General features: G+C 34.2%; 1 protein-coding gene across 1 annotated transcript; it reads left to right on the top strand.

Moving 5' to 3' along the window:
* On the top strand, positions 1-7,332 carry LOC132543522 (mediator of RNA polymerase II transcription subunit 29-like). The gene is made up of 4 exons (XM_060207035.1): positions 1-144; positions 1,457-1,515; positions 3,989-4,073; positions 5,609-7,332. The coding sequence occupies exons 1-4, from the start codon at positions 1-3 to the stop codon at positions 5,816-5,818; spliced, it is 498 nt and encodes a 165-aa protein (XP_060063018.1). The 3' UTR covers positions 5,819-7,332.
* Positions 7,333-14,814: the final 7,482 nt, after the last annotated feature.

Genomic DNA, 14,814 nt, shown 5'->3' with positions numbered 1-14,814 from the left:
ATGGCTGCATCGGCAGACCACAGAATGCAGGCCCCACAAGGGCAGCAAAATGCTCCATCACAACAACAGCAGCAGCAGTTAACGGATTCTGATCCGGTTCATCGAGTTAAGATTCTTGTACCAAGGTTAAAAGAGTCACTTGCGGTAAGATTTTGCAGCATATACGTCAAATCATACCCCGTTTCCATCTTCGATACTTCAGGGATCACGCTAACTATCATTCTTTGCACTCTTGGAACATTTCTTTGCAAAATTGAAGGTTCCTTGTGTGACATCTTGTGGACAACACGGACAGACTAGTTTGATCCTTTGATGTACATCAAACGAATTTCGAGGTCCATAATGGTATGTTATGAAGATTGTTGTAGATAATTTGACATTTGCAATCTTCAAAGGAGCATACATACATATCAGACTCTGACGCGTCATGTTTCTTCCCGTGAAACCCACTCTAAACAAATAAAATTACTCCCCTTGTGCCTTCAGTTTTTTCCATGAAATGTTCCAGGGGTACACAGAGCGAAAGTGGGTGTAATCCTGGAGTATCGAGGATGATCCTGTATCTTCATAATCTTGTCCTTTCCGAAAACAACATTTTACAGTGAACATTAATATTGTGAAGTCATCATGATCTAGTGGCGAAGAAAAGGAAGGGTGAAGTGATTTGCACAATCATTTAGAAGGGAAAGCCTTAAAAGAGCATAGCATTTGTTAACATAAATATATTGCATCTGGCAGCTCAAGCAGACACTGAGTCCCTGTAAGTTAGTTTCAAATACACATTTACGTGACATGCATATATGCTGTTCAAGTTCAATGTAATGGAAACAGTGATCCTTGACTGAATTGCTTATAACTTATTTTTGATTGCTTGCATTATTTTGTCAAATACTGCACCACAGATTTAAAACTGATTCATGAATTTACCCTTCATTCGATACTTTTTTGATGTTGAGACTATGGTATAGCACAAATTGTCCTGAAAACTTCAACCTGTACATGTACATACTGGCACAAGTGTTTAACAAGAGGTCCATAGGGCTTGTATCATTAGACTGACTCTGTTTGGCTGAAATCACTTTATCTAAATTAAAGGAAAAGAAATTCTAAAGGTGGGGAACAGATCACTGAGTAAAGTCCAGGTTAATTAATCAATGATTGTGAACTTGTAACCAGATGATCTTGATTTCTCATTTTACTCATGAAATAATCATGGTCCTTTCATTAATACAGAGATTTATTCAGGAATGTCTTGTTGTTACAAATGTGGAAAAGTGGAACAATTAAAAAAAACAACCCAAAATGCTTAGGGTAATTTTCAACACTCAGCCTGTTTTTGTATTTATTTGTAAACATGTATAAAATATAAACACCTTCTAACCGGTCTTTAGTCTCCTTACAGGATTATTGGACCATTTTATTGTATTTGATAATAGTTTGTAACTTCGTCTTTCAGAATTTGATCAAAGTAGCAGGCCAGTCATTACGCCAGAATGCCATGACAGATGATGGATTGTAAGTACCATTAAAATTAATTTCCATTTATACTCATTCAGAATCCTGACACATATCAATAATTGATAACTTTTATTAGTATATGTTAATGAGTAACATAAAAGAATTTTTAAGGAATAATTGATTTTTTTTTCATTACACTGTACGTATGTACCAAATAAATAGTGGATTAATTTACAAATCAAAAAGAAAATAACACCTTAGATATTGTGGATTTTTTATAACATAAAATATATGCACTTGAAAGATGAACACTGCCATTTTAGGAATTTTGGAAAAATCCCATGGTTTGGGGTTATCTTCTGAACTGAAACATAGTTAACAACTGGGTGGACCCCTATATGCCCATCCCATGTCAAAGAAGTATTCATGATTTAATGTTTCAAAATGAATAAGATTAACAAAAAAAGAGTCAGCATCAGTTCAGAGTGAGTTGGTTGATAAGTAGGGTGCTTCGCATTAGGTGTGGATACTGAAGGGTATGCAAGGCAATGAAATAAAACAGCAAAATTTCTCCAAGTAAGTTTCATTCACAACACATACCAAGTGTCAGCTGTGAGAGGGATATTTATACAATAGATATAACATGTACTGATGACACTTGGTGTGTTTTGTGATTGAAACTTACTTGGATTAAAATGAATACTAAGATGTAAATGATTATATTGAATAAAAAAATGTTTTGGAACATGTAATATCACTTTTGAAGTATTGATTTTTGTCTTACATGATATTAAAGTTTCAAAAATCATTTTACTTGGGAATTAACAAAAAATCATTTATTACCAATCTCTTGAATGAGTTCCTGAATATCATCAATATCTTCTGATCCTTTAAGGTTTTATTTTAACAATATTGGAAATGCATAATTAATTAGTTACGATGAAGCAGTGGCTGTTCTCAAATTGCAGTTCATTCATCTATCAGTCCAGACTCTTAAAAAAGTCTTCATTTCTTCACAACCAGATTTATATGTCATTCATCCATCAGTCTTCTTTTCTTCACAACCAGATATATATGTCATTCATCCATCAGTCCAGACCCTTAAAAAAGTCTTCATTTCTTCACAACCAGATATATATGTCATTCATCCATCAGTCTTCTTTTCTTCACAACCAGATATATATGTCATTCATCCATCAGTCCAGACCCTTAAAAAAGTCTTCATTTCTTCACAACCAGATATATATGTCATTCATCCATCAGTCCAGACCCTTAAAAAAGTCTTCATTTCTTCACAACCAGATATATATGTCATTCATCCATCCATCAGTCCAGACCCTTAAAAAAGTCTTCATTTGTTCACAACCAGATATATATGTCATTCATCCATCAGTCTTCTTTTCTTCACAACCAGATATATATGTCATTCATCCATCCATCAGTCCAGACCCTTAAAAAAGTCTTCATTTCTTCACAACCAGATATATATGTCATTCATCCATCTGTCCAGACCCTTAAAAAAGTCTTCATTTCTTCACAACCAGATATATATGTCATTCATCCATCAGTCTTCATTTCTTCACAACCAGATATATATGTCATTCATCCATCCATCAGTCCAGACCCTTAAAAAAGTCTTCATTTCTTCACAACCAGATATATATGTCATTCATCCATCCATCAGTCCAGACCCTTAAAAAAGTCTTCATTTCTTCACAACCAGATATATATGTCATTCATCCATCAGTCCAGACTCTTAAAAAAGTCTTCATTTCTTCACAACCAGATTTATATGTCACTACAATAAACTACGTTTATGTTGTACGCATTACTCAAGATTGATTGGAATGACACACAGCACAGTGACATTTGCATCCACTTAGGTCAAGGTCATTTGAATGTCAAATTCTCATTGATATAACTACAAATTGACATTACATGTGTCAGCATAAAACATTTACATTAATAAGCATTGCTCCCAGACAGTGGTCAGCATAAAACATTTACATTAATAAGCATTGCTCCCAGACAGTGGTCAGCATAAAACATTTACATTAATAAGCATTGCTCCCAGACAGTGGTCAGCATAAAACATTTACATTAATAAGCATTGCTCCCAGACAGTGGTCAGCATAAAACATTTACATTAATAAGCATTGCTCCCAGACAGTGGGTTATTGATCACTTCAACATTGATCAGGTCAAGGTCGCAGTGTGATGTTGCTATTGATCATTTCAACATTGATCAGGTCAAGGTCGCTGTGTGATGTTAAGTTAAATATCAGGCTTGCATCACTTCATTACTGGTGATACCTGAATGAAATTTCAAATGTCCTGGTTTTATGCTGTGTGCTGCTCACTTTAACCTTGATTCAAGGTCAAGGTCATCAGCCAAATTTAGCAATACATCACCAGGCTGCACCACCTAAAATCAGAATTACTGATATAAATATTCTTTTGCTGTTTAAGAAGGAGAGAAACAGGCCATGTTGTTACTGTTTCATCACTTTAGGGTGATTTTGTATTGCAGACGTCCAGCAGACAGCCAACAGCAAAAGTTTGAGAAAAGTCTGGAAGAGTTTTACTCTCTTTGTGATCAAATTGAGTCCAATTTGGTAGGTATATATAGACATATGTTATTTGACTACTAAGATATCATTTAATCATTACAGCTGTTGTATAAATAAATTCTTATACCACACATGAAATAAATTGAACAAAATAATTTTGAATGGTGAAAATGATGGACTTTGACTTGAAGAGCACTTCACTTTCTTGGAAATAAAAACATCCACTGAGTAGCTCACACTTGTTCCTGTGTTTTTCTAAGGATTTCTATCGATTTCTTGGTTTTAAGATAATAAACCTGTCAATTACTTGTTATGGTTTGTAATAAATATTTCCACATATTTCTAAAAATGTCAGTTTTGCATATTCAGTAGGGGCATATCATTCCAGGTCATATCATTATGTCCTTACTGATGTTGTGAACACAACACACCTTGGTACAGAATAGATAAATTCTTTATCATTATGTCCTAACTGATGTTGTGAACACAACACACCTTGGTCTAGAACAGATCAATTCTTTATCATTATGTCCTAACTGATGTCTTTATCATCATGTCCTAACTGATGTTGTGAACACAACACACCTTGGTACAGAATAGTTCAATTCTTTATCATTATGTCCTAACTGATGTTGTGAACACAACACACCTTGGTACAGAACAGGTCAATTCTTTATCATCATGTCCTAACTGATGTTGTGAACACAACACACCTTGTAACAGAATAGGTCAATTCTTTATCATCATGTCCTAACTGATGTTGTGAACACAACACACCTTGTTACAGAACAGGTCAATTCTTTATCATCATGTCCTAACTGATGTTGTGAACACAACACACCTTGGTACAGAATAGATAAATTCTTTATCATTATGTCCTAACTGATGTTGTGAACACAACACACCTTGGTCTAGAACAGATCAATTCTTTATCATTATGTCCTAACTGATGTCTTTATCATCATGCCCTAACTGATGTTGTGAACACAACACACCTTGGTACAGAACAGGTCAATTCTTTATCATCATGTCCTAACTGATGTTGTGAACACAACACACCTTGGTACAGAATAGTTCAATTCTTTATCATTATGTCCTAACTGATGTTGTGAACACAACACACCTTGTTACAGAACAGGTCAATTCTTTATCATCATGTCCTAACTGATGTTGTGAACACAACACACCTTGGTACAGAATAAGTAAATTCTTTATCATCATGTCCTAACTGATGTTGTGAACACAAATTCAAGGTTGTTGTATATAGTACTTCTTCCATCGATGTTAGTTATCTTTCGAAAATGAGAAAAAACACTTGTGAAAGTTCCTGTTTTTGGTGACTTTTAAAAATAACTTTGGTAAAAGACCTACATAGAAACAATCACTTGTTGTAACCATTATATATTAATGACCACAAATATTTAATTTAAGTGTTATTTTCATCCAAATCAAGAAATTACAGTACTGTAATGGATTTTAATAGTCCTTTCTTGTTGTAAATGTAGAGGTTGTTTTTTTTTTGCATTATATTCGAAGTCAGAGTAGGTTTAAATTTCTTATGAACATATTTGCTATTTCAGAGACTTGCTTTAGAAATTCATCAACAGAATGCTGACAGTCAGAAATTCATCCCATTTACGGTCAACGTCCCGAAAGAAAACAATCAGTGGCCGGAAACTCCTACAGCGGTACCTTACACTCAGTTCCTCTCCATGGTTAAACAACAAATCAACTGTGCTAAGGAAATTCATGATCTCCTCATGGACTGTTCTAAGAAAATATCAGACTGAGAGGGGGGACATTTTGTCCTTGCTCAATAATATACCAGGAGAAAGTCTGAGTTTCAAAAACTATTTTGAGCAGAAGTTCTGATAAAGTAGTTAAATCTTGTCTTTTAATGATTTGAACAGAGGTACTAACATACACAACTGTTTTTTATGCTGACCTTCAAGTTGTGATGATCATCGTAGAAAGGTTATCAAAAATCGAAATAGACTGGAAAGTCTAATTCTTCATTTTCTAGTTTTTTTTCGTAATTATTATGTTTTTGCAATTTTACTCGATGTATGAAGCATAATAACTTTTTTCTTGTTTTATGCTATCATTGAAAATAGCTAAAAGATTGTTTTTTGAAAATAGCAGTTATTATAGTACATTGTATATGGCTATGTATAAGTTTAGAAAAGAAGTGGTATGATACAATGAATGTTTAACTGTTTTGTATCATTCCTGTACATATTTTTAGCTGTTTTCCACTGAATCCAGGGTTTTTCTTTACTTGAGGGTATATGTACACACTTTCCTTAGGCTTTTATGTTTGAGTACAAAAAGTGTGAGTTTTAAAGTTGTTGGGTCAAGGTCACTGTCACTATTGTTAAAAAAATCTTTATCAGCACTCTAGTGACTTCATTCCAAGTGGGAAAAAAAACTCACACACTCACAGATGACCATAACACAACATATTGGCCAGTGATTCAGATTGGCCCAGCTTTCTTTAGGACAGATGTCCTAAAGACTGAAATTTTCTAAGGCCCATTTTGTCCGAAAGAACAAAACATTTAGGCCACAGTCAAACGATAAACAATTATTTTTATGCACAAGACAGTCACAGAAGTAGAGTACATCAGCCATTTAAATTGTTGTAACCATTTTTGATGAAATTTTCTGGCTGTCGTGGTTTTATTTTCTTATTGTTTGGTAATTATAATTGTTTCGTCCTGTTCCGGTGTTGGTCTAATAACACCGCAAGAAAATAACATTATTCAATGGAAAATTTATCGGCCATTTAGTCTGAAAACCTGAAATACTTCCGGCCTTTATGTCCCAAATTCATATTTTTTTTCGGCCATTGGCCGATGGCCGGGCCCAATCTGAAACACTGTATTGGTGATGTATTTGTTAACAATTTGCATTGTGTATCAGATTATGTGTTTAATTTGAGTTGTTTGTTTGCTGGCTGTATTGCCATGAGAACAGGGCCATTTTGAAGAAGTGTCTCCTTGTATGGTGTCCTCCACAAGGACACAACAACAGACCAGTCCATTTCTCAGCTTTCTGAGATACACACTTCCATGGTGAGATATTATCAGATCAAGCTCCTCAGATCTCCACATGTGGTTACATAGGCAAGTGCCAAATCAACTGAGATATTGAGGCTCCTCTGGGGTGAATCTGTATGTATGGATGTATGTGATGACAGAGAAATGGTGAAACTATGTGTATATGAATGAGTGTGTGATTGTACATGTTAATATAACTATTTATAGTTATGACGCAATCATTAAACATGTAAAATTGACCATGATTAGTGTTTTTTTTTTTTTTTCAAAATTGGGAAAACTCCAGACACATACACCATTCCATATCCAAAACTATTTTTACACGTATAATTAAGACAATCTATGTACACGTATTTGACTTATTTTTATATACATGCGTTTCGATGGGACAAATTAAAGTATGGCATTATCTGTCCGTTTGTCACAAACTTCTATTTGACGGTGATCTCTTCCGACACAGAAATCTACTGTTTATCCAAGAAACGTGTCCGACACAGAAATCTACTGTTTATCCAAGAAACCTGTCCGACACAGAAATCTACTGTTTATCCAAGAAACCTGTCCGACACAGAAATCTACTGTTTACCTAATAAACCTGTCCGACACAGAAATCTACTGTTTATCCAAGAAACCTGTCCGACACAGAAATCTACTGTTTACCTAAGAAACCTGTCCGAAACCTGTCCGACACAGAAATCTACTGTTTACCTAAGAAACCTGTCCGACACAGAAATCTACTGTTTATCCAAGAAACCTGTCCGACACAGAAATCTACTGTTTATCCAAGAAACCTGTCCGACACAGAAATCTACTGTTTACCTAAGAAACCTGTCCGACACAGAAATCTACTGTTTACCTAAGAAACCTGTCCGACACAGAAATCTACTGTTTATCCAAGAAACCTGTCCGACACAGAAATCTACTGTTTATCCAAGAAACCTGTCCGACACAGAAATCTACTGTTTATCCAAGAAACGTGTCCGACACAGAAATCTACTGTTTATCCAAGAAACCTGTCCGACACAGAAATCTACTGTTTATCCAAGAAACCTGTCCGACACAGAAATCTACTGTTTATCCAAGAAACCTGTCCGACACAGAAATCTACTGTTTATCCAAGAAACAGTCCGAACAGATCTACTGTTTATCCAAGAAACCTGTCCGACACAGAAATCTACTGTTTATCCAAGAAACCTGTCCGACACAGAAATCTACTGTTTATCCAAGAAACCTGTCCGACACAGAAATCTACTGTTTATCCAAGAAACCTGTCCGACACAGAAATCTACTTTTTATCTTCCGTTTTCTTGATGTTTTGTTATTGCTTTATTTTTATAGATTTCACGTGATATTAGCCGTGTTCAGTATAGCCTTTTTCCCAAAAAGGGCTCTATCCCGATTTATCCACTTTTTAAAATAGCATTCATAATGTTGTTTAAAGAATTTTAGTCTATTTCAGATTAATTAACCTGTGGTTACCTGTGTTTTACCTGTGGTTACCTGTGATTATCTGTGTTTTACCTGTGTTTTACCTGTGGTTACATGTGTTTTACCTGTGTTTTTACTTGTGTTTTACCTGTGGTTACCTGTGTTTTTACCTGTGTTTTACCTGTGGTTACCTGTGATTATCTGTGTTTTACCTGTGTTTTACCTGTGGTTACATGTGTTTTACCTGTGTTTTTACCTGTGGTTACCTGTGTTTTTACCTGTGTTTTACCTGTGGTTACCTGTGTTTTACCTGTAGTTACATGTGGTTACCTATGACATATAGCCTATATTGGAAGCCGATATCATCATGAAATAATAATATTATGACACTGAAAATAATCAATATAATAAAGATATATTTTCATTATTATATTTGTTGGAGATAAGTTTTTTTAAACATTTTTTATACATGATATCTATAAGAAAAAGAATGTTAAATAATCATGCTGAAGTATAAACTAGTATGCAGATATTTATATGAAAAAAAATTAATATGTATTAATTTTTATTTGATATATCTAAATTACTTAAGTAATCACATCATAATGTAATGCTCTACTTTTAATTATGGTTAAATGTGTTTAGTTAATTACCAAACCTCCATACAAATACATTCGTTTACTAATTAGAGGTGATGTATACACTTACCTACACGCTACTACCCGACAAAACCAAGCAGCTGTATCACCATTACTGACTCTTCTAAACATGATCACAGCGGACTTCAACCTTCCTCTAGATGTCCTATAAATCATTGTTGACCTCGAGACAGCAGGCCACAGCGTCTAGCGCCAAGTGACCCCAGGAATGGCCACCGAGGAATGTTTTTACCACTGTACTCAATGTATCTAGAGAAAAAAAACAGCAAACGAACCGGACTTCTTCAAAAACTTTGCTAGGACAAAAATGACATCAAAAGACTAGTTCGCTTTACCAATTTTTCTGGTCTATGATTCCTGCCAACGAATGTAATATTGTATAAAATATCAGAACAATTTCTTCATGTTTTCACTGTCAGTGGAATAGATGTTCTTACTAGAAATACATACAACTGACTGTAACTGGTTTGCCATTGTCTTCATAAAACTTTTTTTTTGTATATCTTATAAAAAGTGGGCAAACCTTTCTCCCAAAAGTCTTAACAGGTAACAGGTTCTTTAACTGTTAAAAAACATCAAGAAAGTACCATCATGTCAACATAATCTCAATCCAGTCTCAAACTCCATAAAACAGCACACTACCAAGTCTATACAAGGTTACTTCGGACAACAAGGATATTTTTTTTCAGCAGGATAAGTTTCCTTCAGACAAGTAAACATGTCGATTTCAGAGCCATGTCTAGACAAATTGCACCAAGATCTTTCTACATAAAATAACATTTTGTACTTTGGGTTTATATCACTTTACACTGAAATGACACCGGGGATTCAAAGCGAAACAAAAATCCGACTGATACGCGCAGTGGAGCATGTAAAAGGGACTATAAATATTTTAATTTAGATCAATATATGGATCAGTAACACTTTCATCTTCAATGCACGACGATCAGTTTCAAAGACGTATTTATCGATAAAGTATGGAATGCTTGACAAACTCACATACGCAGAATACATCTGTTTTTATTTGTAAAAGTAATCCAAGATCATAGATCAGTTGTTTGTAAACGTCCATATGTGACTATAGACTCTATAGTGACAGCCAGGCGGTTAACATTAGTACATGGAATTTGTGATTTGTAACAAGACGTAGGCGTTCTAAATATGATGTTGTAGTCTTCATATCGTTAATGAGCTTTAATAGTGTAATGATATGTCGGTGACATTAATGATTGTACTCCAGAGTTCAACAGAATGACACCTCTTTTCTATGTCCTGGGAATTTTATAAATGATATCTAAAACCCCAAGTGTAACCAAGCGTCATCCGTTACATCAAAAATAAAGGATAGAACAACACAAGAGAAATGGTAACATCATGAGGTGAAATAAATTTTTCCTAGATTTTTTTTTGTATTGCCCTATTGTTTTATTCCTACTGTACAGTGTGCTTCGTTATTTCGAAATCGGCGGTACCATTGGAAAACTTCGAGTTATAAGAGAATTCGATTTAAACGAGATCGAATGTTTGGCCGGGACAAATAAAATGCGCAGAATTAAACAGTTTCTTCATGTTATGCTAGATCGAGATAACGAGGTTCGACTCTACTTGGTGTTGTTATCGTTGTACTTTTTCAGGGTGTAAAAATATTTCTTTTATTCATATCTTGCTCTAGTTTTATCGAATGTATGTTAGAACTGAGATATTGTTGATTTGTCAGTATTTTGATTATTGTGATTGTTAATTATATAGGAAAAGATCGTCATATAGAATATTTACACTCCAACTGTAGACTCAGATATATGTTATAATGTATCATGAGATTTAATATATATGCATGTTTACAATGAATTGAATTAAGAAATTATTAACCTCAAATTATTCCTATACATTGTAGTATATCGAAGACTTTTAATCATACTGATAATGAAGCTGTTTCATGTTTTCGACGTCCATCTATTTAACACTTTCCAATATGTGTTGAGGAAATTCAGAAATGCAGAAATCAATTTAAAAAAAAAAACTATCATATACAATTATTAAATTTTTTACAATAAACTGTAACCACATTCATCATAAGTCGATGTTTGACATTTTACATGATACGTATCTGATAAAACGGTGCAGGATCGAACCAATCTGGTACATATTCAGATACACGTACCTTAGATCTTGTGCCTTTATCTTATATGCTGTGTAAGAAAGTAAAACAGGTGCTTTTTGCGTTTTGTATGATAATTAAGAAAATATTACTTTAGCTTCATGTTTCAGTTATGTTTATGTATTTAAAACTGAGCGAATAATATCTCACCAAAGAGTAAAAAAACTCAGTCGCTCTAGGCAGTAAGTCCAGACGATAAAATAAGAAACAACGCTACAGATACAGTTAGTTATATTGATTTCACACGAAGAAAGGGGGATTATTGGGCAAATTTTGACGAGAATAATATAAACGCTATTTACATGTACATAGCAGTTCACTAACAATAACAATCTTTAAAATCTCGCCGCTTATATGCAACTTCAGCTGTCCTAACAGTATGATAAATTGTCACTTTGTAACGTTGCCGCAGCTATCGTACATATGTGCACACATATAGAACAGCTAGTGTCATTCATCACATGGGTGATGCAGCATTCCATCAGTTAGTGTATGCATGTGAAAATTTTCGGGTGGGATGGAGAAGAGGTAGCGCACTCGTCTTTCGCCAATGCGTCTTGAGTTCGATTCCCGGAACGGACATGGAATGGTTTGGGTCACCTGGCCGACAACGTTAGTTTATCCTGGGTTCTCCAGTTTCTTTCCTCAGTAAGCTCATTTGCTCGCTTTCGTCCGGACCATTAAAAGTGATTGAAATAAGTTGAAATAACTTATTTTGCGATAGTTGTGAAATAAATAATAATAGTTATAAAAACTAAAATGTAGGCGTCGTCAAATTTCATTGCAGTTAAATTCCAAATAAAAGATGCAACACCGATCCTCTCGTTTTGAAATGAAATGAAATTACTCCAACAAGTCCTATGCCAATAGGTCAGTACAAGGTTTGATAAACAACTAGATGGAGACGAAAATCAACTGCAACAGGAAACGCTATTTAAACTTTCTCAAACAACGATGTAAATAACAGAGCTTTGATAATATTACATTATATGACATCAAAAATCCATAACAACAACTTTGAAGACCTGGACAGGGCATCAACACCGGATCCAGATTAGCGATGAAAGAAATTAAGAACTTAGCTCTTATACACAACCAGTCGGCACTGTATCGTACTGCGATGAGATCTCGTTGATAATATTTCACATTCCATCTTCTTCTGAAAAATTTACGCCTACGAAGGATGGAAATTCTTACCATGTTCGAGAAGGGAATTTCAGTTTTTTTAACTCTGTTTCGCACGTCGATGATTTGGGATGATTGGGTTATATATATTTGTATAACTTTTATAAAAGATGGACATGACGTTTTTCATAATTCTTAAACGAGGTTTCATCGGCTTTGAAGCGTAAGCATAGATAATTATACAAAAGAAATCTGTAAACGAAAGAAAAATCAATCCCTGAGTTTTGTTGTTAAGTCAATAACGTATTCTCTTTGTTTATGTATAATACCCTTTACTCATTTCATGTGATCGCCTTTCACTGAAAAGTGTAGAAATTATCGTCACAGAAAGCGATGCTATAGATTTTTTCGTTGGCTGATAATTCAGATGAAATAAACTACACAATAATTGTTTTCAAAATGTTCTTTGTGTTTAATTAGTCGTCTGCTGTTTATTATAACACGAAGTCTTTCATCTTTATTGAACTGAAATTTAAGTGTTTCATGTTGTGGTTAAATATCGTGAAACTCATTTTTATGAGAAAGAAACTTGCCTAACTTACAGTTTTTAGTCTTTAGACTAAATATCATTCATCAACAAATTTATGATAATTTGATTCTGACGAGCTTTTCTTAATAATGGCATAATTAAATATTTTCCAATAAAATACATTCTAGTTAAAATGTTACCTTGACCTTTGACCTTGTGACTCGATTAATTTCCCTTTGATTTTTGTATGTACATATACGTGGTTTGTGTTAACTGGTTATTTGATTTCAGTCAGTTATTTAGCCGTAACACATTATGGTAATATGTATTTTGAATCCTAATAAGCAGAACAATAAAAAATAAAGAAAAATAAATAAATAATAATAATAAAAAACAACACGAAAGCGGCTGTTTTGCTTTTTTATTAACAGAAGTGGGGATATTGAATTCGTGAAAATAAAAAGTCGTCAAAATATACGGTAGACATAGATTAAAGAATGAGCTGATGAGTAGATGTAATTAGGTCGATGTATAATAATGTCAAGTTCTGTGAAAAATAAACCGTCAAACTTGTTAACATGTGATGACGGATATCAGGAAGAAAGCATGTCACTGTATTTGTTTTCTTCATTTGTGCATGATTATGCAATAAATGTTTCAGAAAAATATACCTCATTATTCAACCTGTTCTTGCCTGTATTCACAGTAATTTTATGGTAACTTAAACAAACACTGCGGAAGATCTACAAAATATGTCTTGTTGTGGAACTCTGGTTGCAGGTGGCACGTGACTTTGTTTTCAGAAATAGTGTCAGTATAAATACCGATGAAAACTGAAAGTAAAAACGATTAACTTAGATATCAGATGTGTTCAATCAAGTTACAGCAACGAATAACGCAACAATGTGGACGTAAAAGCACTACTACTTGTAGGAATTATTACGTTCATCTTGAAACCATATTGTCTGTGTTCAGTAAAATTGTCGCCTGTGTTTTGAATTATGTTTATAATATATAGAGTTATCATAAGGCTTGCTGAACTCTTTATCAAACCCTACCATCACCATCATCATCATCACCATCATCATCATCATCATCATCATCATCTCCATCATCATCATCATCACCACCACCACCATCATCATCATCATCATCATCATCATCATCATCATCATCATCATCATCATCATCATCATATGACTATCATCATCACCACCACCACCATCATCATCATCATCATCATCATCATCATCATCATCATCATCATCATCATCATCATCATCATCATCATCATCATCATCATCAAACATCATCATCATCATCATCATCATCATCATCATCATCATCATCATCATCATCATCATCATCTCCATCATCATCATCATCATCATCATCATCATCATCATCATCATCATCATCTCCATCATCATCATCATCATCATCATCATCATCATCATCATCATCATCATCATCATCATCCCATCATCATCATCATCATCCATCATCATCATCATCATCTTCATCATCATCATCATCATCATCATCATCATCATCATCATCATCATCATCATCATCATCATCATCATCATCATCATCATCATCATCATCATCATCATCATCATCATCATCATCATCATCATCATCATCACCACGACCATCATCATCATCATCATCATCATCATCATCATCATCATCATCATCATCATCATCATCATCATCATCATCATCATCACCACCATCATCATCATCATCATCATCATCATCATCATCATCATCATCATCATCATCATCATCATCATCATCATCATCATCATCATCATCATCATCA

The sequence above is a fragment of the Ylistrum balloti genome, unplaced genomic scaffold (assembly GCF_031769215.1).
Source record: "Ylistrum balloti isolate Yb309-2 unplaced genomic scaffold, AGI_CSIRO_Ybal_v1 Utg369758, whole genome shotgun sequence".
Classification (NCBI taxonomy): Eukaryota; Metazoa; Mollusca; class Bivalvia; order Pectinida; family Pectinidae; genus Ylistrum; species Ylistrum balloti.
This window is presented reverse-complemented; position numbering and strand designations above follow the sequence as displayed.

What these genes read in the sequence shown, in the direction of transcription:
- LOC132543522 (XM_060207035.1), top strand. Translation starts at nt 1, where the DNA reads ATGGCTGCATCGGCAGACCACAGAATGCAGGCCCCACAAGGGCAGCAA. An exon ending in GGTTAAAAGAGTCACTTGCG is followed by an intron (nt 145 to 1,456) that starts GTAAGATTTTGC and finishes TTCGTCTTTCAG; the next exon opens with AATTTGATCAAAGTAGCAGG. An exon ending in GCCATGACAGATGATGGATT is followed by an intron (nt 1,516 to 3,988) that starts GTAAGTACCATT and finishes TTTGTATTGCAG; the next exon opens with ACGTCCAGCAGACAGCCAAC.